General features: G+C 49.6%; 4 protein-coding genes across 4 annotated transcripts in view; 1 reads left to right on the top strand and 3 right to left on the bottom strand.

Moving 5' to 3' along the window:
• Positions 1 to 12838, bottom strand: part of KIAA0753 (KIAA0753 ortholog) — a 56936-nt gene extending 44098 nt beyond the window's left edge. The window contains exons 1-6 of the mRNA XM_058676610.1: positions 12221 to 12838; positions 11424 to 11573; positions 6171 to 6795; positions 4214 to 4320; positions 2173 to 2235; positions 1164 to 1379 (exon numbers count right to left, since the gene is read on the bottom strand). Of these exons, the coding sequence (XP_058532593.1) occupies positions 1164 to 1379; positions 2173 to 2235; positions 4214 to 4320; positions 6171 to 6795; positions 11424 to 11522 (1110 nt within the window). The 5' untranslated portion in view covers positions 11523 to 11573; positions 12221 to 12838. The remainder of the gene's footprint in view (positions 1 to 1163; positions 1380 to 2172; positions 2236 to 4213; positions 4321 to 6170; positions 6796 to 11423; positions 11574 to 12220) is intronic.
• Positions 12839 to 13105: 267 nt separating this feature from the next.
• On the bottom strand, positions 13106 to 16393 carry LOC131482429 (collagen alpha-2(I) chain). The gene has a single exon (XM_058676472.1). It carries the CDS (start codon positions 16253 to 16255, stop codon positions 13106 to 13108), a length of 3150 nt encoding a protein of 1049 aa, XP_058532455.1. The 5' UTR covers positions 16256 to 16393.
• Positions 16394 to 16990: 597 nt separating this feature from the next.
• On the top strand, positions 16991 to 18998 carry TXNDC17 (thioredoxin domain containing 17). Its single transcript, XM_004594874.3, has 4 exons — positions 16991 to 17204; positions 17748 to 17829; positions 18173 to 18248; positions 18762 to 18998. The coding sequence occupies exons 1-4, from the start codon at positions 17060 to 17062 to the stop codon at positions 18828 to 18830; spliced, it is 372 nt and encodes a 123-aa protein (XP_004594931.1). The 5' UTR covers positions 16991 to 17059; the 3' UTR covers positions 18831 to 18998.
• Positions 18999 to 19866: 868 nt separating this feature from the next.
• MED31 (mediator complex subunit 31) lies at positions 19867 to 26841 on the bottom strand. Its single transcript, XM_004594875.3, has 4 exons — positions 26748 to 26841; positions 25657 to 25734; positions 25306 to 25402; positions 19867 to 20212 (listed from the first exon to the last, which is right to left on the bottom strand). Exons 1-4 carry the CDS (start codon positions 26776 to 26778, stop codon positions 20023 to 20025), a joined length of 396 nt encoding a protein of 131 aa, XP_004594932.1. The 5' UTR covers positions 26779 to 26841; the 3' UTR covers positions 19867 to 20022.
• Positions 26842 to 26847: the final 6 nt, after the last annotated feature.

Raw genomic sequence — 26847 nt, forward strand, 5'->3', positions numbered from 1 at the left:
ATTGATCAACTACCCTAGCCAAGTGTTGGCAGCAAAAATCTGGGCAAATGGAGACTCTAAGTGGACTATGTCAGCCAGTGGATTCCGGAGAGAATTCATCATGCTTGGAATTCAGAAATGTTGAACTATCAAAACCACTTGAGCAGGACCCTCAGAGCATTGGGGACCCTGAGATGGCTGGGAGGCTGAGTGTGGTTTCTCCCTTTATACCCCTCTCCACCCAGAAACAGGAAGGTAGAAAAAATGGTCTTACCCACTTTTCTCTAGTCCTTGACCCTTTGCATCCTAATCAACTATGTAAAAATCATCAAAAATAAAATTTAAAAAATCATAATCTATAAAAGAGTGGTAATTTCAAAAACTGCGAATCACAGAGTTAGAGCAAGGATGACATAATTATGTGGTAGCTAACTTTAGGGAACTATAAAATTAAGGACATATTATTACCGTGTCCTTGTCACCAATGAAAACTAAGAACAGAATCCTTTTGTGACTTCCAGAAGCCTCCAGTCACATCACAAAACATAAGGCTCTGCCTCCACGTCACCTCTCTTCTAACATTAAACACGGATGTTCTCAATCAGGTCTGAAGCTAACACTGCTGCACTGTTTTCCTTTCTCATGCTAATGATTTCTTTATTAAATCACGTTGTTTAGTCAATGAACCACATTCAAAGTTGTTCTATGCTACATACTCAAGGCAACTAAAAGTACTTATTTTACCCTTTGAGAACGCTTAACTTTACTGAGTAGCTTTAGGCCTCACGTTTTCCATAAGTGACAGTATGTATTCCTTCCCTACTTAAAAATAAGATCCATTTGGGGTCAATGCTGTAGTGCAGTGAGTTAAGCCGCAGTCTGCAGTACTGTGGCAGGTTCAAGTCCTGGATACTCCACTTCTGATCCACCTCCCAGCTAGTGTGCTGGGAAAGTAGCAGAGGACAGGCCAAGTGCTTAAACCCTTGCACTCATGTGGGAGACCTGGAAGAAGTTCTTGGCTCCTGATCAGCCCAGCTCCAGCCAATGTAGCCATTTAGAGAGTGAATCAGTGGCTGGGAGATCTTTGTCTCGCCCTGCCTTTCCCCGTAACTCTTTCAAATAGTTAAATAAATCTTTAATAACAACAATGCATGTTTAACAAAACTTGGGAGTCAATTTCCTACCTCAATTTGTTGCAGAATATCAATAACCACATCAGGGACAGAAGAATCCGCATCCAGTTTGGCAGAACAAAGTGAAAGCTGGCGAATAAGGCTTCCCAGCTCCTTACAGCGGGCAGGAATGGGGTGTTCCCCTCGGTCAGTAAACTGGGTGACAAACATCTGCAAGGCCCGAATGGCTCCTCGGTGGGCAGCTGCCAGCCTAGACATGGCCCATGACTGGTAACAAACAAGATGTGAGAAGTGATTCCAACACCCTAGCATTAACTCAACCTTCAAGAATACTTACAATCTACCTACCACACACACACACACACACACACAGTGCTTCTTGCTATGAAAACATTTACAGTAAGGCCCGGCGTGGTGGCCTAGTGGCTAAAGTCTTTGCCTTGAACAACACCAGTATCCCATATGGGTGCCAGTTCTAATCCTGGCAGTCCCATTTCCCATCAAGCTCCCTGCTTGTGGTCTGGGGAAACAGTTAAGGACAGCCCAAAGCCTCGGGACCCTGCAGCCGGAAAAGCTCCTGGCTCCGGATCGGCACAGCTCCGGCCGTTGCGGTCACTGGGCAGTGAACCATCAGATAGAAGATTTTCCTCTCTGTCTCTCCTCCTCTCTCTCTCTCTCTAGATATATTTATCTGACTTCGCAATAATAAATTAAAAAAAAAAAACCTTCCCACAAAGAAAACATAAAATAAAATAAAATAAAATAAAATAAAATAAAATAAAAACATTGACAGTAAAGGAAACCAGAAAGCTTAATATTTCCTAATGACAAGGCTTTTCCTTCCTATTCTCAGCTTCTTACACCAGCAGCAACAACAAAAATCTTTATCCTGTTCTTTAGAGGGCAACTTCAAACTCAAATATTTAAGGGGCTCATCCCCTCATTAATGAATTTCTTTCTACATGATCATGGCAGAAAACTCACACATGATTCTCACAAAACACTGCAACATGTAATTTACAAGTTAGTGTTAATTAATTGCAACTTAACAACATCATACCTTCTTGGTGTGTTTAACTCTATGCGGACTCAATTTATCCAATTCTTCCTGGATTTCTTTTACCTGTTTTATAAAGGGAAGAAAAATGAAAATGTCACACCTTTCCATCCTTTCCATTGGCCTTTTTTAAAGAAAAGGATACAGCTTGGCTTGTCCTAGCAAAATCATTATTGATTCAAATCACTTGAAAATGAAAAAAAAAAATCTTTATTCATGTACCCAATAGTTACTAGTTTCCACTTCAAGACTGTGATCAGAAAACTGTGCACCTTACGCCCCTTGGCTCCCAGTGTAACAGGAGTGAAGGTGGAAGTGAGCCTGCAAAGGCAAGCGGGCCAGATCAGGCAGTCTTCAAAGCCAGTGTGAGAACTGAGCCTTCATCCTCTAAGGGACAGGGAGCCCCCGAAGCCTTTAAAGCAGGGGGTCTGACATGAGCAGACACATGTCTCAGAATGAGGACTGACACAGAACCCCAAACAGATACAGAACAATACCCAACTAAGCACCTTCTCCAAAACGAAAAAGTAGTTTTTGATTCAGGCAGTAATACTAACATGTGACTTCAATGACCAGAAACAAGAACACTCCTTAATAAAGTTGAAATACTTTTCCAAAAATCAATCACAATGAAAAGAACAAAGATGTCTGTTTAGTATGAAGTCTTCATTTTTTTTTTTTTTTTTAATTGGAAAGACAGCTTTACGGAGAGGAGAGACAGAGAGAAAAGATCTTCCACCTAAGTCGGGACTGAAAACAGAGCCAACCCAGCAATTGCAACCACCAGCTGATCGTGGAGATGGACTGTGCCGAGCCCTGTGCTTGCTAGAACACACAAGAATCTGGTCTGGGAATACTTCAAAGTTTCTTTGGGGATATTCCCAATTGAAATGCTGGACTCAGAACCCTAGCCAAGAAAAGACAGAAGAAAGAACAACTCAATCAACCACCTCAGCTATATGTTGGCAGTGAAATATAGGGCAAACGAAGACTCTATAATCGACTATGTCAATCAATGGATTCTTCAACGACCTCACCGAGCTGGGAGTGGCGAAAATGGCAGCCATTCATAACTGGTGAACTATTAAAACCACTTAAGCAAGGATCTCAGTGCATGCCCCACATCCGGGACTTGGGGCGGGTGGGAAACTGGGTGGGGCTTCTCCCTCAATATCCCCCTATATCTCAGATGCAAGAAGGAAACAATATGGACATAATAGTCTTACCCACTTTCCTATACCCCTGAACCTTTTTACCGTAACTATGTAAAGATTGTCAACAATATAATTTAAAAAAAAAAACCATTAATCTCAAAAAAAAAAAAAAAAGATCTTCCACCTGCTGGTTCATTTCCCAAATGGTCACAATGGCTGGAGTTGAGCCGATCTGAAACCAGGAGCTTCTTTTGGGTTTCCCACTTGGCTGCAGGGTCCCAAGGCTTTGGGCCATCTTCTACTGCTCTCCCAGGCCATAAACTGGAGCAGCCAAGACACAAACCAGCACCCATATGGGATCCTGGTAGTTGTAAAGAGCGGATAAGCCAATCAAGCTATTGTACCGGGCCCCGTTCTTCATGAATTATCATCAAATACACTACTACCTGGCTGGGATCCTACTGTGTTACTAACCTGAGACAGAAAGCTAAACAGGCTCCTTCCTTTCCTTCATGATCAGGGCCAGTACCTGGACAGCAAGGATTCCAGCATAACTGACCCATCTGACTTTAGATGCAAACTCACACGTTCTTTGTCACAGAAGCTTCGTGCTGCCCCCCACCCCCAGGAGAAAAGAAAAGGCTTTCCACAGATTCTCAAGGTCTCTGCTTCAGCAATGTTGCCATATATACATTTCTCCTTCACCTCCCCACCCCCTCCACACACAGGCAGATGGCAAAAAGAACCGTCTGTGTTCAGGAAACTAGCCTCACAAATCTATCAGCATCTTTGGGGACCCTTGGATGTGAATCTTTCTGGGACAAGAAGCGAAACTCTCAGAGCAAGCGATCAGCAAGGCCGACTGCATGTTGGCCTCTGGGCTTCTGCACCTGCTGTTGGAGGACGTAGAGCATCCGGGCAGCGCGAACAGCTTGCTCCTGTCTCCTGACGCAGATTCGGCGCTCTTCCTCTGGATCCAAATCTTCTTCTAGTCTATCTGAAAATATTCCCCCCAAAAGTGGATTACTAATCATATACTGAAACTTGAAAAACTTCAACGACCTAAAGAGACAGAATGCTCAAACTTTCCAGTTTTAGTAAGAAGGTAAATCAGGCTGTTCTAAAAGAAAACTTAAGCTCTCATTAGCCCAGAAGCCAGGAAGGAGTGGGCCTGGGCACTGACTCAGACACGGGAGGACGTGAAGACTTACGTAGCCAAGCCCTCCATGCTGGTGGTCCCTGTACCAAATCACACCAGACAGCAACTGAACTGTAAAGCACCGTCTACTATTTTAAATCCAAAATCTGAGCCAAAATCTGTTATACTTTCTATCTTTAAAAAAAAAAAAAAAACTATACTGGCTTATTCTTTAAATTTAGCAAAAGATTATTTTTGCACTTTCTTATCTTGAATCCAAAACAGAAATCCTTTCTCTCACATATTAAAACAGCAAGTGCTGAAATTTTGCAACTCTCCCCAGTCTTCATACATCCACCAGGAGGCACACTGCACATACATGGATGCTTTACATTTTCCAAGACTGGCTTAAAGAAACTGGTCCTAAGACTGCCTGGGAGACAGTTTATCCACCCCTTCCAAGTTATGGCTTCCAAATATACTTCTGTTAAAGAGTTAGTAAATTCTGCAGCTGATCATACTTTCCCCCTTGGTTCCCAGGAAACGCAGAAATAAATCTGCAACCCAGCCTGGGTAACCCTTTTTCTTTTTTATTGTTTCTTTTGCCAAAACAGCCTCAGGTATATAGTTATTGTTTTATTTATTCCATCAGTTTTTAAGGTGCCTTAAATTCTCATATAAAATGCATATGGTTTTATGTACATATATGTACACACTACGTGGGAAACCCAAAAGAAGCTCCTGGCCATTATGGCTACTTGGGGAGTAAACCAGCAGATGGAAGATCTTTCTGTCTCTCCTTCTCCCTGTAAATCTGACTTTCCAATAAAAATAAACAAATCTTTTACAGAGAGAAGAAGAGACAGACAGAAAGATCTTCCATCTGCTGGTTCATTCCCCAAGTGGCCACAACGGCTGGAGCTGAGCTGATCCCACACCAGGAGCCAGGAGCTTCTTCTGGATCTCCACCATGGATGCAGGGTCCCAAGGTGTTGGACCATCCTCTGCTTTCATCTTGTTTTCCTAGGCTGCAAGCAGGGAGCTGGATGTGAAGTGCAGCAGCCAGGACACAAAGCAGTGCCCACATGGGATCATAGTGCTTGGAGGTGGATCTGCCAGTTGAGACATCCTGCTGGGCCCTAGCATAATTTCTGTCCAAGTAGGATGGGCCTGGTTGTTGTCTACCTCTTAGCTACAGTAACTCCAAGCTCTCCACAAGGATTCAACTGCGCTAAGAAAACAGAAGAACTAGAGAAAATGTTTGGTGGGTGGTTATACTCCTGCCTTTATCCCTTGTGCCCAGGTATTTTATATATCTATTTGTGTGTACGCATCTAAATATTGTCCAAGTTACAACTGATTTTATATACACTGTACTTACACTACGCTCTTCTTAGATGTAATTTAAAAATAAGATTCCACAAGGGCCTCTGAAAAGAGGGAAAATATTATAAGGTAGCATGTTCTCGGAAGGCCAGAAGAACTAGGTTCAGAAGGCAGGTAACCCAATTCTGGGGCTGGGCAAACCCCTTAGAGACACATTGGTCAAACTCCAAAGCCCAGTGGTCCTGCCCTGAGTGCTCTGTAAGGAACCATCACACAGACAGAGGGGAGCTCAGAGAGGGCATGAGGATCCTGATGGGATGTGTTCTAACTGTTCTCACACTCAAACGGTAAGCCGTCAAAGTAAAGGTGCTGGTTTTTATTACCTTTTGCAGTGACCGCTTCAATTTTGTGGATACAATTGCTCAGTTCTTTCTGGAGTCGCTGAACTTCCTGCAGGCATTTCTGTTCACAGAAGTTCTTGTGGTCACTTGGCCTGGGTTGTGCCTGAAGTCCTGGATCATGTGTGGGTGGTGAATTTGGCTCACCCAGATCCAACTGTCCTGAGGGGGGAGTGTAGAGGTACACCTTGGCGCCTGAGCCAGAAACCCCTGCGTGGGACGGCTGATGGCTGCCCCGACAGGCTTCTTGGCCCACAGGCTCCTTCCTCTCCACTCTGTGGTCAGGCATTTTACACTTAGTGTGTCCACATTTCTGAGAACTTCGGGGCTGACTCCTGATATTATGTTCTCTTATATGTTCTTCAAATTGTCTTCGTTTCACATCTCTTTTGGCTAGGTGGACGGCATAGCTAAGTCTCTCTTCTGATACAACGGAAAATGAAACAGAGCCTCTTGGGTCAGGACCGACTCTCAAATCTGAATCTTTACAATGGTATGATTCATTGTACCCGTGCTTTAGCTTTTCAATTCTAATTCCATGTGGGGAGGAGTATCGGACTGCCAAGTTGCCTGAGTGTGTAGGAACATTCCTGTTGAATTGCAGCTGGGTCTTTAAAAGTAAATAAAATCACATATTAGAAAAATAATTTTACATGATCAGCAGACACCTATAATCAGCTTCTAGATTTCATCCACAAGATTAGCTGATAGCATCAGTCAGTCTCACACACTTTAATTATCACATGACTCCCCCTCACAATCACTGGTTCCACAGTATCGTCGTGATTTTACTAACATCATTATGGGATTCTCCTCTGAAAGTTAACCCAGACAGCTTTGAGCAGCAACCAATACACTTCCCAACTGTCCTTTTCAAAATACCAGCCTCCAGCAGGTGACCCACACAGCCCACTCTAGTGGCCTTCCTGAACAACACCCTCCAGACACACAGATCTAAACTGTTCCCCAGCCCCCAGACACACCGCAGACATCTGATTTAAACTGTCCTCCCACCCACCCCAGCAAGCCACAGAATCATCCCAGATCTAAACTGTTCACTCCCGACATACCACAGAACACCCTAGAACTATACTGTTCCCCTCCCCACAAACCACAGAACACCCAGACCTAAACTGCCCCTCCCTACAAAACACAGAACCACCTCAGATCTAAACTATACTCCCCAGACACACCACAGAAACCCCACAGATCCAAGTCATCCACCACGGCCTCAGGCCTCTGCAGGCCTTCCTGAGACTTCTCACTGGTGCTGGAATACATCTTGTACCTCGTACCTAATGTGGCTTATTCTACACAGCTCTCTGCTGCCTCCTTAGGCTATCACTGTAACAGAAGCTAGGCTTTGTTTAAACATAAACACGTTTCCAAATTCCTATCTTATTCTTTTTCATGATTGCATTTTTCAAAATCCAGTGCACGGCCTTTTCATACTTAACCCACCTGGCTGTTCCAATTGAAATAATACTTCAGAATACCTCTGCATATTTCCTTGTAAGTTATTTCCTTAGTATGAATTATTGGTTTTGGAATTGCTAGGCCAAAGGTAACACAATTAAAGAACCATTTCCCTTCCTTGCGTCTTCCAGAGTGGACCTGTGAGAGCCGAGGAGGCAGCCTCAGGACGAGCACTGCCTGTGAACTCAACAAGCCTAGTCTGCAGACAGCGCCTCATCGCTCACAGGGAGAGGCACAGGTATGGAAGATGCCATGTTAAAAACTCCACTGTGATCAAAATATTATTATTATTATTATTTATTTTATTTCTAAAAACAGAAAAACATTTTGGAAAGAAGTAGCTGAAAACCTTAATAAAGAAAAAAAATTGCTTAGCATCCAAAACGCACACAGACTGATGAACAGTTCTTGAAATTTGAAGCCTAAAAGTAAATCTTCCCCCTCAAAAAAGTACCCTAAAATAACTCAGGAATTTGCTAGAAGCACTAGAAAAAAACATATAAGTGGATTCCTCTTTCATCTGGCTAGAAGGAAGTCTAACTATGACTTAAAATCTGTATTCAATAAAAGAGATAAATCTGACCACATTAAAATCCGATGATGTGAAGGGCTGGTAGTGTGTTACAGCGGTGGCATGCACCTGGGAAAGCAGCAGAGATGGCACAGGTGTTTAAGCCCCGCTTCCCGCGTGGGAGATGCAGACGGAGTCCTGGACTCCTGGTGAGTCCTGCATGTTAGGGCTGTCAGAAGATCTACTCAGCTCCATCTCTCCCAACTCTGTCATTGTGTTTTTCAAATAAATCAATTCCAAAAGCATTCTTGAAATGTCTAACTGACTGGCAAAAACCAAAACAAAACGCAGATCTACAAATTAAAAGCAAAAGAATATTGAAAATATTCAGAAATAGTTCTCTCTATAAAGGAACTGTAAGTGCTGAGGTGAGGGGACAGGCTTTTGGCATAGGATGCCCACAACCCACAGGGCATGCCTCTCCAGTCCAGCTTCCAGTCCACAGGCACAATGGACAGCAGCAGGTCATGGCTCAGGTGCTGGGACCTATGCTGCAGGGCTGGATGGAGTTCCTGGCTCCCAGTCTGGCTTGACCAACCTCTGGCTGCTGTCACTACTAGAAAAGTGAAGCAGCAGGTGAAAGCCTTTGCCTATCTGCTGCCTTGTAAGCACATGCACTTTAAAATACTCACTTTCATAAAAAGGTAACTTAAAAATCACTGAAATACCATTTCCTCACTCAACAGAGGAACAAAAATGAAAAAGTCTCAGTGTTGGTGAGCTGTGGGAAGACAGGTACCATCACAGTGCTGACAGCATGCCAACCGGCACATCCCTAGCGTGAAGGAACCTAACGTACCTAACAAACCTAACCATAACCACACCTAACAAAGCTCTACATGCATCTCTCCTGACCTCACCGTCTCCCTTCCAGTTATCCCGCAAACACACCTCAAGCGACGGCACGCACACTACTCCCTGCTCTAACGTGTGTGACTGCAAATGCCTGTCCTCAGGCTGCAGAGCACCGGCACCACAAAGCTACAAGACCTCTTAAGACAGACCTGTGAATCAGCAGGGCGCAACAGCTCAGATGTGTTATTAACTGAAAACAAGAAAGTGTGTAAAGAAACACAGCAAAAAAGATCAGAGATACTAAACATACTAAAAACATCTACAAAACACAGGTAAGAATTGGGGTGGGAAGGAAAGAAATGGGTCAGTGGGCAACACCTCTCTAGATACATCTTTTTGTAAATGTATGTTCAGAACCATATTAATATTTCATACAAACATGAATTATAGTAACAAATGAACAAATGAATGATTGGAGGAAATTAGAAAATAAATAAAATCTCTCTGAACAAGGAAAAACACTAAAAATGAATACTAACAGAAAAACACCAAAGCAAAGCAAATTTCACATGGATAACAACACCACTAAAAAGGGAGCATGAGAAACTCTGACACACAGATGTAAAATACAGGTCCCCGGGCTACAGGTAAAAAGGACTTGGAACACACACAACTCCAACGTGTAGGCTTGCCTTTCTACAAAGGCAGAGACTGCAACTGGAAACAACCACTTCTCCACTAGGATATGTAAGTGTATGTACTGTGGCTAAGAACGTCAACAATGGAGAACTCACAGGTACATCGAAAGGAAAGTGAGAAAGGAAGAAAGCAAGCAAGCAAAGAGAGACGTGAGCACAGCTTTGCTTATGAAGAAGTGTGTGTGCACACACGAGCATGCACATTTTGTTTTCCAATTCTGGCCTCTGAGAGGGCCTAGAAATGACACTCCAGTATCAACCAGCACATCCAGTCCCAGACACATATTTCTCAATTCTCCAGGAACAGCACAAAGGCTCCCTAGACAAATGGCTGGCATGCGAAAGACAAGGTGAGCCTAGAGTATCTTCTCTTAATATAAAGTGGCCAAAGATTGATGGGATCACATCAAAGTGATAAGAATACCAACTAGAAGTAAATCTCACTGGCCAAATCAAAATAAACAATCACAGTAGGTAGTACAGCGCCTACCAAACACAGTAAAAATCCAAGAGCCTGTAATAAAATGAATAAACAAATACAAAGATGAGGGAAAGTTCTACTGATTCACTCCCCCAAAAACAAGCCACACCACAGGCAGGTCAGGAACTCCATCCTGGTGTTTCGCGCGGGTGGCACGGGCCAAGCACCTGGGCCATCATGCAGTGTTTCCAGGCACATCCACAGGAAGCTAGATCAGAAGAGCCACAGTTGGGACTTGAACCAGCTCGGAGGGATAATGGCATCTTGAACTACTGCTTAGCACATAGAAGTATGGAGATACATGTGCGCATATTTACCAAAACTCCAGAAACATGGCAAATGCATACATTTTAGCGTATGCATTTCTGCTGTAAAATTTACATCAAAAGAAAAAGCTAGCCAAACAATGAACTAAATCACAGTGTGCAATGTGTGTATGGAAAAAATTAAGGTACTCACATCTGCAAGTGACTCTGAGTCAGATCAATCCAACGGACTGATGGATGATGGACTTCCAGAGGGACAGATCAAAGGACAGACGTGCAATAAAGTGTTGGGGGAATGCAGCTGTAAACTCAACTCCATCTATTTCAAAATTTTCATAATTAAATGCTGAGAGAAAAAAGACTTTGGGGCTCAGCACAGTAGCCTAGCAGCTAAAGTCCTCACCTCACACGAGCTGGGATCCCATAAGGGAAGCGTCCAGTTCCTTGCTTGTGGCCTGAGAAAGCAGTCGAGAATGGCCCAAAGCCTTGGGACCCTGTACCTGCGAGGGAGACCTGGAAGAAACTCCTGATTCCTGGTTTCAGATTAGCTCAGCTCTGGCCATTGCATCCGCTTGAGGAGTGAATCAACAGAATTTGTATATCTGGCCTTCCTATAAAGATTTTTTGGAGACAACCTAGTAAAGCTGATAACTGAAGACTGCTCACTATATAATATTAAGGAATAATGTTTAGTTCACCAAGCAGGAAAGTTCCTCTTTAGGGGAAATATTCTCAAACTCCAGTATTTATAAGCAAGTGCCACACTGCCTGAAGCCTACCTTACAACGCCTCTACGAATATTTTGGAGACAGATGGTTCAGTAGATAGAAAACCACTCAGGCCAAACTGTTAACAAATGCTCCATCTGGAAGGTGGTTTCACTGTCCTTCCTTTTCAACTTCCATGTCTGAAATGCTCCATGATAAAAACTTGAGGAAAACACCACAGTACCTGGGGGGCCTGAGGTTTCCCGGGGTCCCTGCTCCCGTCCAGCTGGGTCCCAGATGCTAGATGGACATATGCTGAGGCTGGCTGGCTCGGTCCCATCATGGCAGACAACACAGGGCAGCAGTGAGTCTGGTCACCAGGCGGCAGGCTTTCCTGAAACCATCCCCACACCGAACAATCCTGTTTTCCGTCCAGAGGTGTGGAAACAAAGAGAAAAGAACAGATAAAACCCAAGGCCCTGTTCATTCAAAGGTTCTCCAAGTAGCCAAGACAGTCTCGTGCTGAGGACTGCTGAAGGACAGAGAGGTAACAACTGCATTTTAAAAAAGCCACCAGGGCTTCTGAAAGCAGGAGGACACTTGCTATTTTTATAACAATCTCTTGGGTTAATTTCCATTCCAAGTTTCAAGTCTCAAGGGCCTCCAGGAAAACATTATTTTAAAAACAGAGCCTGGCTACAGAAAACAAGCACTTTCTAATCAGGTGGTTTTATAGACCTACACTCTACAACAATAAATCCTATCATAAATAAAATAAAAAATAAATCCATGTGGCAGAACTCCGAATGGCTGCCAATGCAACAGGCTCAGAATCCCTAGTTTTTACCCAGGAAGGGCCCCTCAATCTGCAGTCTCCCCATCTTCCCCTAGCCCAGCCTTCTGCCACCCCGACACACATGCCATGTGAAAGCAGTGTTACCCCATTTACCATGGCCTCTCCACATGCTAAAGGCCTTGCCACCCTGCATCAGCGTGTCTCCCGGGACCTGGCCGCCCGCGGCAGGGTCGCCCATGGCTTACCTGTCACACGGGGAAATGTCTCGCAGTCCCAGCTGCACGGCAGCGACCGTTCCTTGAGGAGGAGGGCTTGGGTCTTGCTCCTCTGCTTTTCACAACTCAGAGGTCAGAGCACACTGGACAATTTAAATGTGTTAAGCTGATGTTCTGTGAACAGCCTAGTTTTAAATGCCCTGGGAAATCTGTCTCAAAGAAACCTATAGTAAACCAATTGGGAAATTGCACGTTAGAATAAAAAGAACAAAAACAGACACACACAAAACTCCCTAATTTCAGCTTTTGAGTAAATCCAGGGCTGGGAGACAGGATATCCTTAAAGACCAGCATGTCCATCGGAGTGTAATGGCAGCCGTCCACGCTTGCTTATTCTGCTGCTGTAGATCATGATCAGAAAAGCAGACGGCAGGTACTCGAGAGAGGCAATCCCAACTGGACGAACACCATCACAGGTGGGGGCGAGGTGGCAACACGCAGTCTGCAGAGTGGGGGCCAGGCCTCTGCAATTTCCATGGGGTTGGTCCTTTCCCCTTGATGCCTTCCATGTGTCAGAGGCCAACGGTCCATGCCACTAGGAGAAAGCGAGCCATCCCCATGGTTCCAGAATAAGTCAGGTGACACAACACCTACACCTACAGACACATGCACACGCGCACACACAGGGTCCAGGAACACCCTTAAAACTGCTGCTCCCCTGCATAAAGTCCTGGGTGGCCCCTATCTTCACCACCCAGCCACTCCCCACTGTTCCACCCCTGTGGACCTGGGGCATCTCCCCACATCCTGAGATACCCCCCAGCCGATGCCTTCAGCTACAACTCAGGACTAACCCTCCCCCAAGTCTGTTCCCTCCCAGAGCCCAGGACACCCCCAACTCGCTCCCTACGAACACTACTGAAAAGACCCCCTCAATCTGTCTTCCCCCATGTACATCTCCCCCACACTGTGCCCCCTTACTCTGAGACTACACACCTCTCCAACTTGTGCTCCCCAGTTCTGCTGGGGGCCATCTCTGAAATGGCTCAGGCCCTTCTCCTGCCTTGAAACTGGGGGTATACCCACAGTTGCTGTACTTGTCCCTGATGTTCCTGGCACATCCTCAGGGGCTATTTCTTCATCTACACAACTCGGGCAGGTCCATAACCTGGCCCCATGCCCACAGCTGGAAGACACTCCCATGGCCCGTCTCCTCCCTGCAGGATTCCACATGCTTCTACCCGCCACAATCTCCTTTGAGCACGGCGCTCCCTCTGTGGCCCGAGTCCTCCCCTCCATCAGACCTGAGACACTCGCGCCTGCCTCGTCTGCTGTGGATGCGGTCACCCACACCGCAGAGGGTGCATGCCCAGCTGTAGGCACCCCTACAGCAGCAAGCACCCCCACAGGCAGGGGTACTCTCACCATCCCAGGGGCTGTTCCACTATGCCTCCTCCCCCGCAGGCTGGTGACATCTTCCCCAGACACGGGCCCAGGAGCCCCAGCAACAGTGGGCGCCTCGGTGGCTGCTCTCCTGCCCCACACACCCTGGCCATCATCAGAGTTCCCATCTCCCACCGCTGGCCCCGGCAGCCCAGAAGCACTTGCCACCACAGGCACCTCTGCAGTCTGTGCTCTTGGCAACCCACCCAGGCCCCGCCCTGACAGTATGTCTGCCCCAGCAGGCGAAGGCACCCTAGCCTGCTGCCTCCCTCCTGTCAAGCACCAGACGCCCCCTGGGCCAGTCTTCTCCCCTGTAAGCCCAGGTGGCCTAACAGAGGCAGGTACCCCTGCCTTCCTGGGAGCCTTGGCATCTGCTGGGCCCTCCACTGTCTCTCTTCTCCCCCACAAACCAGAGATGCTGCTGCAGCCAGCTTCATCCTGCGCACACTGGGGCATTCTGGGAGCCCCTGGCACCCCTCCAGCTATGGCTACCCTTGCAGCCACAGGTATGCCGGTGGTCGTTCTCCTTCCCAGCATCTCTGAAAAGCCACTAGGCCCAGTCTCCACCTCCAGGGCTGCAAATGTCCCAGGGGCTGAGGATCCCTCATGGGCCATGGGAACCCCGTCACTCAGCCTCCTTCTCCAACACCTTGGGACATCCTCAGAGTTGGGCTCCTCCAAAAGCAGCCCAGGCGCCTCAAGTGCCTGTCCTGGTCCACAGGAACCTGGGAAAGCCCCAGAACCGGGATCCTGCCCTAAGAACCATAGGTCCTCAGCCGCCATGGGCCCCCGTGAAGCTGGGGGTCTGGCGACAGCATGAGCCCTTCCACACAGGTCCCAGACACCCCTGGAGCCACCCTCCTGGCAGAAAGGCTCACATGCCCATGCGGCAGTGGACACTCTGGAGGGCCCGCCCAGAGCTGTGCAAACCCCAGCTACAGCGGTACATCTGTGCCTGGGCGCAGTTGCAGCTGTGGGCATTGCCACTGTCTCCAACAGCCCTGACGTCTGCCCTGCCCCGCACAGACAGGAGACACCCCCGCAGCCTGCCCGCTGATGCACGGCTGCTGCGGGCACAGGCACCTCTTGTTGCCCAATGCCCTGCCCCCTTTCCCACACCCGCAGGGTGTCCCCACTGTATGTCTCCTCCCGGACAAGCCCTGCCACCGCCTCAGCTGGAGATGCCCCCAGAGCCTGTGGCCTGTCCCACAGCCTCACCACATCACCACAGCTGCTCTCTTCCGCCATGACTAGGCCAGCCTGGCACACCTCTAGCGGCTGCCTGGCTCCCCACATCCCTGGGCCACCTCCAGAACCACAGAGCTCTGCGGCCTGCACAGCTGCCCACGACTCGGGGCCACCCCTGCAACCTGTCTCTACCCACACTGACTGTCCACGTTCCCTGAATCTGGGGTCACCCCCACAGCGAGCTTCCTCTTCTGTACCACAGGGTGTCCTGGAGGGCTGTCCCGTGCCCCACAAGGCAGGGATCATCCCAGGGCCCACATCCTCATCTTCTTGCCTCCTGGGACACAGGCCTGGGACACCCATCGAGGCTGTGTCCTTCTCCACTTCTCTGGGGACCCCCACAACATTAGGCACCCCCATGGCCTGGCCCCTACCCCACAAACCTGGGATATCCCCACAAATGGCCTCTTGGGCCAGTAACCTGGGAACCTGTACTGACTGCCCCCTCTCCCACAGTCGCGGGGCTCCCCCACAGCCTCTCTGTCCCACCAGCGCCTCCCGCACTCCCGCACTCTGCCCCTTCCCCCAGCAGCCAGGGACCACCCCACAGCCTGCCTCCTCTCCAGCTCTAGGCACCTGCATGGCTTGTCCCAGCCCCAGGACCTGTGTGGTGATCTCAGAACCGGCCTCCTCTGTATGGCCAGGTACACGGGGAGGAGGTGGCACTCTGCCCACCTGTCCCTGCCCACAGAAGCTGGGGGCGCCACCTGCCCCTAACCTGTCAGGCATAGAGAGGACAGCAGCGGTGGCCGGCAGGAAGGCCCTGGTCTGTCCCTTCACCCAGGGTCCGGTAAGGCCACAGCGGCTGGTCTCCACCCACGACGCTTGGCCAGGGACTCCCAGCTCCACGGGTCCCTCCCCTGCAGCGACAGGATGCAGCTCCACTCGGCTTCCTCCCGTGCAGCCTGAAGCCGCCCTCATAGCGCGCACCTTCAGCCACAGCTCCAGGATGCTCTCGGAGCCCGGCCGGCCTTTCCTGTCGCAGCCCCGGGGGCTGCTATCGTCAGACTCCTCCTCCTGCCCTGACCCAGTCACCCACACGGAGCCGACCGGCCCCACCACCTGGGGTTCCCCCACGGCTCCGTTCACCCACACGGCTCTGGAATCCCTTGCAGCCTCCGTGGAGCCTGCGCTCCCGGCTGTCTCGTCGTCCGCACCGGCGGCGGGGTCCGTGGGCTCCACAGCTCGTCTCCTCCCCCAAGGCCGCCGCCGGCCTCGCCTATTCTCTGCACCCACACAGCGCGTCTCCCCGACCGAAGACCTCGCCTGGCGCCTGGCTCCACGGCCTCGACACGGCCCAGCACCCCATCTTTTCCCCCACGGCCGCGGGGCCGCCCGCCCGGACCTGCTGGGGCCCCCGCAGCGACCCGGCATCGCTGCCCGCCGCCCGCCGCCCGCCCGGCTGCAGGAACCCCACGACACGGCGGCCACTCTGTCCACACGCACTCCTCACGCTCGGGCCTCGCAGCCTCTCCGCCTCCCAGCCCCCCACTCTCCGCCCCCGCCCGTCGCAGACGCCCGCCCCCAACCCCGGCTCCCCCTCAGCGCTGACGGGAGGGACGCGGGGTCCGCCCGGGCCCAGGCCTCCTCTCCTCCCGCGCCCAGAGCTTCCCAGGGTCCCCCCAGCTCCGCACCCAGCCCACCTGGCCCGGGACGAACGCTGCTACTCCGAGACAGGAGTGGGGGTGAGGGGCCCCCAACTAGGCCCCGCTTCCGGCCGCTCGCCGAGTCGCCATGGCAACAGGCGCGGAGCGACCTGGGAGCCGTTGAGGCTCCGGGTGTAGCACAGGGTAAGGTCTGGCAGCTCGCACCCTTGGGGACGGGACCGGGACCAAAATCACGGCAGAAGCTTAGGTTTGAGAGTGGACTTGGGGTCTAAAGAGCCAAGACACAAGACAACAAACGGTGCGGGTCAGTTATGGCCTCCGGAGGCTCCCGTAGCGGAACTGTGCGCCTCAGGCGCCTTCAGGCCTCGCCCTGCCCCACCTACCCGGAAGCCGGCCCGCCCTGGCCCCGCCCGCCCGGAAGCAGCCCTCCCCGCCCCGCGCTGGCTCCGCCCACCCGAAAGCAGCCCTCCCCGCCCCGTGCTGGCTCCGCCCACCTGGAAGCGGCCCCGCCCCGCCTCTCGTGGGCCGCGGCCCCGATCACTTGAGCCGCGTCCGGCTCCGCGCTCGCCCGATGGCCAACTGTGAGGTCGTGCGCGTTTCTGGCTTCGAGGAATTCAACCGGGCCGTGGAGGAGCACAAGGACAAGACCGTTTTCGCCTATTTCTCTGGGTCTAAGGACGCCGAAGGGAAGAGCTGGTGTCCCGATTGTGTGAAGGGTGAGGTGGGGCCCCCGGGGCTGCAGCGAGCGCGCGGGCCGGGGAGGCGGCGGGGGGCGCGGCTGGGAGCCCCACCAGGGAACCCTCCCTCCCCGGACTGCTCGTCCTTCCCCTCCTCCCCGGGCTCCCCTCCTTCCCCCGGGCTCCCCTCCTTCCCCTCCTCCCCGGGCTCCCCTCCTTCTCCTCCATCCCGGGCTCCTTCACGGGCCTCCCTTCCCTCCCCCGGGCTCCCCTCCTCCCCGGGCTCCCCTCCTTCCCCTCCTCCCCGGGCTCCCCTCCTTCCCAGCACTCCCCTCCGTCCCCTCCGCACCATCCTGCCTCCCCGTAGATCATCTTGGAGTCCAGTTCTTTTACTACAGCCTTCCACCCATTGTGGGGGGCCCTGGGGATCGCGGGCCTCCTCCCGACTTGGTTGACTTCAGTTCGCTGGCTGACTTAGGGTCAAAGTCTGAGTGCTTGGCCAGACGGGGTGGGGGTGGGGGGCAGAGGAGAGAGTTGCGGAGTTCGTGTGCCATTAATTACTTCATGTTAACTTTACGAAAGCTGAGCCGGTTGTGCAGGAGGCGCTGAAGCACGCTACGAAAGGATGTGTGTTCATCTACTGCCAAGTGGGAGACAGACCTTAGTAAGTGGCCGTGGACATGGGGGGAGGTGGCCAGAGAGGCCCTGAGGACCTTGCTCGGCCCACTAAGTAAAAATGCACATTCTCTTAGAATTAAAGGGCAATTTGATGAACTTGGGGGGGTGTGAGTTCAAGACTTCACTGGCTTCACGGCCAGTTTCCTAGTCATGACTTTGAGTGAAAATGCATTCATCTCTTGCAAGGGGCATTTGGTATGTTAAAAGACTTAAAGGGTTTTTGTTTTTTTTTATTTTAATGACTGTTCAAAGACTAAGTGTAGGGATTTATTTATAGACCATGGACAAACGTAAAGTTTTTCATGGTCCTGTTTTTCTTTTTGGAATAGTTGGAAAGATCCCAATAATGAGTTTAGGAAAAAGCTGAAGATAACGGCAGTGCCTACGCTCCTTAAATATGGAACAGTGAGTATTTCTTTCAATGGCATGGGGCTGTCGCGCACACCTCTTTAATCTGCTCTGCGGGCACACTAGAAAAAGATGATGTTTTGCCTCAAACATCACATTGTTTAGAGCATATTAACAACAACTTGGCTGTCCCTCAGTGAACTAAACAATGCAAGTATCTAAGTATTCGGTCTTTTTCGTGGTTTTTAGCTTGCTTTTCTCTGAAGACTCAAGTCGGAAAGTTGGCTTGACTCATACTTAGCACAAGCGCATCAGTGGTTATTTCTGGTTTAATCCGCAATTCTAGTGGAAAAGAAAGGGCATCTCACGCCTCAGGGTTCTGGATTAAAGGTGTGACAGGAAGCAGCTGGCGTGTGGTCTCCTGTCCTGCCTCAATCCCCTCAAGCCAAGTATTTTTACTGACTTGTTCATAAGACTTGTTGTGACGGGTTGGCTTCCCTGGGTCACTGGGGGAAACCCCACTCCTCCCACGTTTTGCAGCAGGTATAATACCTGATCCTGCTCTTGCAGCCTCAGAAGCTGGTGGAATCCGAGTGCCTGGAGGCCAGCCTGGTGGAGATGCTGCTGTCTGAAGACTAACATTTGATGTGGCAACCATGTCCCGAGTCCCCGATTTACTACGGTTATGAAAGAAATGATAAAGGCATGCTTGCATTGTATTCATTGTTAGCAGTGAACAAATACTGAAAAAAAAATCAATGGATGTCTCAATATTAGAAAATGCTATTAAAATATTCATGAACCTTCTGTGTGCTGGTAACATGGGAAAATTTTTTAGAAACATTTTGGAGTGGCAGCTAGAGGAAACATTAGAGCACAAATACCTAATGTCCCTGAGAGTGTAGCCAGCAACATCCAAATCTCTGTTTAAGGAGTACAGATCTTGTTAGGTTAAATTCTGTGGATTTACAAAGCAGTACTTCATCCTCAACGCCCCTTTAGGCTGCGGGAAGCAGACCTTACAAACAAGTCCCGCAGGGCACAGAAGCCCTGCCCAGTCTCAGCCGGCTTCAGGTGGTTTGGTTCTTGGAAGGCTGCAGAAGTAGACCTTACAAACAAGTGCCGCAGGGCACAGAAGCCCTGCCCAGTCTCAGCTGGCTTCAGGTGGTTTGGTTCTTGGAGTGGAGAGTCACGTGACCGGCACTAGCTGCGTGACCACAGGCAAGTTTCCAAACCTGCTTCTTCCTTTAGAATGCCAGGAAGCAGCTAATGTGGTGCCTGCCTGGTAAGTGCTAACTCCTTCAGGGGCAGAGCGGGAGTACTCATGGTCTGTTGTAGTTTAAGATGGAGAGTCCAGGCTGTGGTTCACCAGACTCCTTCTTGGTCACTGACCCAGCCGAGTTGCAGAGCAGGAGTTGATGCGTGTGTGGCTCTGCTGCGTTCCATGTTGTTACTTGGAGAGGCCACTGAATCCAGTCCCCTTGTGTCAGGAAGCAGCCCGTGTGAAGGACGGCAAGGCTCCAGCAGGTGGACTTCCCAAGGTACCACGCTGGCATCTGGCCCTACCCTACCCTACCTGTCCTTTTGCTTCCTTCAGCTGCCCCAAGGCATCACATTTCCCATGTGTATTCAGTTGAGGATGTAAGAAGCTAATAAAAACATAGGGAAACCAAAGTAGAACAAGCTGGTTTAATAGAAATTCTCTATTACAATAAAAAGCTCGATTAACGGCACACTGAACCTCGTAGGTGCTGCCACGACAGAGGTAGGTACACTGTGCAGAACAAATACATTATATACATGTCCAAGAGTCTAGTCCGTTTGAGGCTCTTTACTTTCCTGAGGTATTCTGCTGCTGTTGCTCGGCCAAGGCTTGCTGCAGGCGCATACGCTTCCGGGAGTAGTGCTGCCAGTGTAGGATTTGCTGCTCATCAATAAACTTGGCACACTGAGCATTCACCAGCTCCTTGCGGAAGTGTTCATACTGGAGGAGTTCTAACATGTGTAAACACTGAGGGTACCTGGGTGTAAGTTTATAAGTAAATGATCAAAAAAGAGCTTCAAAAATAGGAAATTTCAATGCACTCACCTAACATGACAGTGCAAACTACCATTCCTATAAACCTAACTGTAATGTGACCTACACTTTGGTAGTGTAGCAGCCCTCCCCAAGGCAGGCAGAAAAAGCTAGCCATCTAAAGAAAGTACAAAGTAGCATTTTCAAAACAGAAAACCAAAGTTTAGAAAGATTAAACAACTTGCCTGAGACCACAGGACACAGTCACTGGTATCAGTGTCAAAATCTGGAGACAAACCAAGCTCTTCTATTATTTCAGTGATTACTCTGTTAACCACATGTTGGACTGGCAGCTATTTCTTGGTTTTCTGTCAGTAGTGATCAAAACATACCTTTTAAATTAGCTATTTGCCAAAGGAACCATGCATAGAATATACTCTAGTTTTCCAGAGGGATTCAGTAATTTTGCGGTTAACATATACTCTAATGTGCAGATATGCCAATGGACAGACAGAGCCAAATCCAGGGACCAGAAGTCTTCATATATACAAAGATAAAGACAGGTGAATAGAGCACGTGTATGTATATACATAAACACACACACAGACACCCACCCCTAGCTTTGTGTGCCAAAGTGCCTGAAAGAAAGAACACTACAGAAGAGTGGCTGACTCCACTGCTGGTGTCTGCCTGGGAGGTCCCGCGGCACCACAGAAGGGTGGTGTCAACCCTGACACGCCATGACCAAAGTACTTCAGGTCAATTTGAAAGTGCTCTCAATGACTGAATCTAGAAGAACCATGCCGGGGGTGGGGGGTGGGAGGGAAGAAAAGAAAAAGGTAAAGGGGAATGTTGTTCCTTACAATACTTCCAACCGAAAGGTAGAGTGATGGAATCAGAAAATCATCATAGTGTCTCCAGCACATTTCTTGAACACATGCTAAAGTTGGAAAGTAAGAGTTTACTTAACAGAACATTTGCATGGTCTAAAAAGTGTTTCCCCATAAGATACTAGACATCTAAGGAAAAACAGTAACAATATGGAAAAACTAGGAAAGCGCTACCTCAACCAAGTAATCAAATGCATGTTCAACGGGAGACTTTCAGGGGACTCCTGGCATCTCGAGGACACAGCGGCACTTCCGTGTCATGCATTAAAAAAAAAGACCAAGGACCAGGAACTGAAGGACACGAAGAGATGACAGCACAATGCCACAGTGAGTCCAGTGGCCACTGAGGGACAGCTGGCCAAGCCTGCATGAGGTCTGCAGGTTACAGACCAGCTTAACAATGTTGTGATTCTATCACTCACTGTACTGTGGTTACACCTTAGTTAACATTTGCAACACTTTGATGAAGAATACGCTGGAATTCTCTTCATTCTTCCAGCTATTTTTGTAAATGAAACAATTTCAAATCAAAGTAAAATGGAAGTGACTCATCAGGTGGGAAGTACATAGCCACAACTGCCCAGGTGCCATGCACATGAGTGAGGTGTGGCACGCATGTGCACGCTGGTTACTTCAAGGTAGGGTCTGACCCTGTATGTTGAGCACACCCCGAGTCCTGCCTTGCGAACAAGTTCTGGAAGAAAGCTCACTCACTCGGTGGTGTGGAGACATGACATAGCAGGGCCTGGCAGCACGCTGCCCTAGCCGCCCAGGGTGCTGAAGGTTTCCAGCTACACTCCAGAAATACAGCTACCTGTAACCACTGCCAACAGCCTAGAAGGCTCTGCCCTATTCACAGCTGCCCTAACTAGTTTTCATAGCACTGTGGTTAAGACAATGTAGTCCCTTGTTGTAAAGTAAGTGTGACAACCAAAAGAATGGTCTCAGGGGGCCTGGCAGCATAGCCTAGCGGCTAGAGTCCTCGCCTTGAACGCTCCAGCATCCCATATGGGCGCCGGTTCTAATCCCGGCAGCTCCAATTCCCATCCAGCTCCCTGCTTGTGGCCTGGGAAAGCAGTCGAGGATTGCCCAAAGCCTTGGGACCCTGCACCAGTGTGGGAGACCGGGAAAAAGCTCCTGGCTGCTGGCTTCGAATCAGCTCAGCTCTGGCCACTGAGGCCATTTGGGAAGTGACCAGCGGATGGAAGACCTTCCTGTCTCTCCTCCTCTCTGTATATCTGACTTTGTAATAAAAATAAATTAAAAAAAAAAAGAAAGAAAGGCACAATTACAACTTAAAATAAAAGAAGGGCCTCAGGGAGCACCGAGTCAGCAGCTGGACCTCAGACATGCAACGGCACCTCTTTTACTGTAAATCAGAAAGCAGTGTTCAGAGTCGATCAGACCACAAGACAGGACATTCTCTGACAGGCTGCAAATCAGAGGAAATAGAAGCAGTGCCAAAAGCAAGTTCTGCATTTTTAAGAAACTAAGATACTAACACCAAAAGTAGAACTGAAGAGTATTTGCTGGCATAAGGCTCCTAGCTCCATGTGATCCCCAGCCCCACCCTCACACACACCCACAAAAGCATCATCTTTAAGTTGAATTAATAGAAGACCCAAAGCCATTTGGTCAACTACACACTGTCCACATCGTAGCTGGCTCAACTGCAAAAGCTACAACTGCCTGAGTTATGAGATGTCTGGAAGCCGGGACACTGGACAAACAGGTAGTCAAAACAAAAATGAGCTGTGCCAGCTGTCTGTCCTGGCTCTGAGCAAGGCCAAGAACAGAAAGAGCCCAGCATGGCCAGCTGCTTCCAGCCCCTGCAGAAGAAAGCCCTCAGACCCTTCTGACTTTAAAGAGGAGGTGCAAATCTTGATTCTTACAGAAAACCTTCCCATCTTTCAATGCTCACAATTATTGAACCAAACCTAAAAACCCATGGCAAACAATGAAATGCTCAACAGGAAGTTAATTTGCAGCCTCTTGAAGTAGCTGAAGAACCCTTGTCTTGAAGACAGCCTGGGCTGCTTCTGGGTTCATCTGGAAACAGAACTGAGACCAGGTTAAAGCTACAGCTTTGCTGACCACTTTTCTGCCAGCCTGTGAGGTGGAACTTGATGGTGGCTCAGGTTTCCAATCCTGAGATGTAAGACTACCTATACACAATGGTGCACTCTCGCTTATCTGCACGATTAAATGAATAAAGCATCGTTTACGAACAGTCCTGCAGGCAACATTTAGAAGGGTGCTTCCGGCATCCTTACTCGGACACAGATCGACTTGTGCAGGTGTGCGACCTAGTGGTTGCTCTGTGACTTGGGAGGCCTGTATCCTACACTGGAGGGCCTAGCTTGTTGAAGCCTCAGCTCTCCTTGCAGCTCCAGCCGCCTGCCAGGGTGCGCCTGGGGAGGTGGCAGGTGGCAGGCCTGCCACCCAGCTGGGAGAGGCAAACCCAGCTTCTGACTCCTGTCCCAGCCCCACTTGCTCTGGGAATTTAAACATCAGATGGGATATTTTTTTCTTTCTCTCTCTCTGCCTTTCAAATAAAATAATTAGTCTTGAAAAAGCTTCACCATTGCTATTCGACCATCTGGTTAAGACAAAGGCGTAAGTTTAACTTTTATTTTTATTACCAAAAGGGATTAGGTTTGTAATCACCATATGTTTCTTGCAACTTTAACTGACCTTCCAATTAAAGTATCTCTTGTTCAATATGAAAGTAAAAAATTCACATATACCCATAAAGCCAGTTCAAAAACTCTGTGGGAAAACTGAATTAAAAAATAAGCTTACTGGGGTACAAAAAGTTCTATATCTATGCATAGCTCTTGCATAATACAAACTTTTCCATGAACTTTCTAAAGATCCCCTCAAGCCTGATTTCAAAAAAAGTTTTGTACCAATACAAGCATCTTTTAGACCTACTTTCCGAGACTTTTTTTGAAGTGCCAGCATATGTATAAAAAGGTGTGTGTGTGTGTGTGTGTGTGTGTGTGTGTGTATGTTGGTTTGGTTTTGGTTTTTTAGCTCAAGGATGTGAAGCATTCAGCTACAACAGCTGCTGTGGGGAGTGGGGTGCCAGAGCTGCTCCCAGGAATAGGAAAGGCCGTCGCAGGATGGTGGCTGACCAGGGCTAGGATGCAGGGTTGGTCTCACCAGCAGGTAAATAGGAAGTCACAGGGATAGGCTGATGCCCTCGCTCTGATTATGTCATTGCTACTGGCCTATCAGGTAGCGCCAAGTGGACCTACGGGGAGAAGTGATTGGTGGACAGCGGTATAAAAGCAGCTGCTAAAAGCTGTAAAACCGACAGAACGAGAAGACTGGGCCAGCAGAGCGGGGCAGAAAAGCTAAGATCTTTGGGGAGAAAAAGCAGAGAGGGGTTACAAAAGCAGTAAGACCTATGGAGAGAAAAGAACGGGGACAAGAACGGGGGAAAGCAGCAGAGTGGGGTACAAAAGCAATAAGGCCTACGAGGAGAAGAACAGGGAGAAAAGCTAAGACCTTCGGGGAAAAAAAGCAAAAAACCAGCGGAAAAAGAGTATAGAAACAGCCGCTTTTGGCAATAAGGGGTCCGGTTGTGGTTCCAGCTTTTCCCAGACCCTCAAGAGTGTGCCTCGTAGGCAGTGTCACTGCAGGTCGGTGACAAGCTGCAGGTCTAAGACACGATTACTTCCAGCAAACCCCAAAGCCGTGGTCCTTACAAGTCCTCCTTTCTGTGCGCTCTGGAATTCTCGGGCCAAGGCTACAACACTGTCTCGACAGACTAGCTTCCTTCAGGTCACAGACCTAGTGAGGTGAGGGGGGTGGAGCGGGAAGATGAGGTTAGGAAAGAGTGGGGTGGGTCCCGCAGCGGCTTGGGTTCAAGGCCACAGACCGCCTTTCAATGTGGCTGGAGGCCCAGGCCATTCAAGGTGTGAAGGACAAAGTGGCAGGTTCTGACACACATTTTCAAGGCAGTAAGCTGGCTTCCCTGTAGGAGAGCATGCTACTCTCTTGTTTGGGGGAGGCCAGAGCTGAAGAGGAGGTGACCCGGGGAGTAATGACATGCCAACTAAAGACAGCCGATGACAAGCCAAAGGGCAAAGATTAAACAAAAACATTTTCACCAGTGTAAAACTATGAAGTGTGTCATATGTCAGTGTTTCGGACTTTAATGAAACTTGCACATACTTAGTACCACAAAAACGAAACTTACTTCAGATACTTGGCATATTCTGGTTCTTTCCAGTACAGCAAGTACTTAAGATAATTAACAAAAGCTTTGTCCTTGAAGTAACCTCTTTGGGCAAGAACTGAAAGGCATAAAAAAAGTCCTCACGTCAAACCAATCTTCAGATTGCCACCGTCACACACCAGGCTCAGCCTGCACAGCTCCATCTACACGCCAGCTCGGGGTAATTCTGTGCCATTAAGAAGCTCAGCCTGCACAGCTCCATCTACACACCAGCTCGGGGGTAATTCTGTGCCATTAAGAAGTTTTAGAACTAGATAGCGACTATGAACTGCAGCCCTTCTGTTCATAGCTGGTAGGGGTCCAGCAACTTACAATTCAGGTAGTTTGGGTTGGCTAGACACTGCACAAATTCCAACTCCAACTGAAACCGAAGTCGATTCGCAGCATCATCTGGAAGAACACAGGGAACATTAGCCAGCATGAAGGTCACTGTCCCGTGGATGTGCAGGGAGGACCGGCAGTCAGGGAAACCCACTCTGCTCTAACAGGGGCGGGAGGGGTCCTCCTAAACTCGGCGGGGGCAGAAACAAGCCTGCATTAGGGAACTAAGAGCTGAACCCCAACTCAGACAAGTTTGTAATCCCCTCAGTAGCCAATAGACAACATGCAGGGGCCCCATACTGCGGCTCAACAGGCTAATCTTCCCCCTTCCCGCTCCAGCATCCCATACAGGCGCTGGTTCATGTCCCAGATGCTCCACTTCCCATCCAGCTCCCTGCCTGTGGCCTGGGAAAGCAGTCGAGGACGACCCAAAGCCTTGGGACCTTGCACCCATATGGGAGACCCAGAAGAAGCTCCTGGCTCCTGGCTGCTGGCTTCGGATTGGTTCAGCTCTGGCCATTTGTGGCCATTCGAGGAGCGAACCAGGGGATGCAGTATCTTTATCTCCTTTTCAATGTACATCTGCCCTTTTAAAAAAAAATTAAAAGGAGGGGCGGAGAAGAAGGGGAGAGGGAGAGGGAGGGAGAGAGAAAGAGAGAGAGAGAGACAGACAGTTGGAAGGTAACAGGAATTCCAGGGACAGGAAGTCTCCCACCTGCAGGACAGGGTAGAGGCCACGGTTGTGCCTGCTTAGATTTTAACCACCCGCTCTAAGGACCCTCGAGGGTGACTGGGAGCTACGCCCACCAGGGAAGCTTCGGAAGCGCGCGGGGGGGGGGGGGGGAAGCACCGGGGCGGCACAACACGCCCGGAGCTGCTCGGCGGCGTGCCCGGCAGGAGCAGAGCGCGCGACGAGGACGCGGGCTAAGACCCAAGTCCTCACCGGGTAGAGGAGAAAAACCAGCGCGGACCCGCCCAACTCGGGGAAGCCGCCCAGCTGCCCCCCACTGCCCGCTCCCAACTCCACCCCAGGACGGAAGCCCCGAAGCCGCGGCGGAGGACCGGCTGCCTGCGCCGCTTGCCTGTCTCCATGGCGACGGCGGCGGCGGCCATCACAAGCTCAGACGCCAACTTCCCAGAGAAAACTGCCCGGCGGGGCCTAGGCGGCTCCGAAGCCTCGGC

Source organism: Ochotona princeps, chromosome 17, assembly GCF_030435755.1.
Source record: "Ochotona princeps isolate mOchPri1 chromosome 17, mOchPri1.hap1, whole genome shotgun sequence".
NCBI classification, from domain to species: domain Eukaryota; kingdom Metazoa; phylum Chordata; class Mammalia; order Lagomorpha; family Ochotonidae; genus Ochotona; species Ochotona princeps.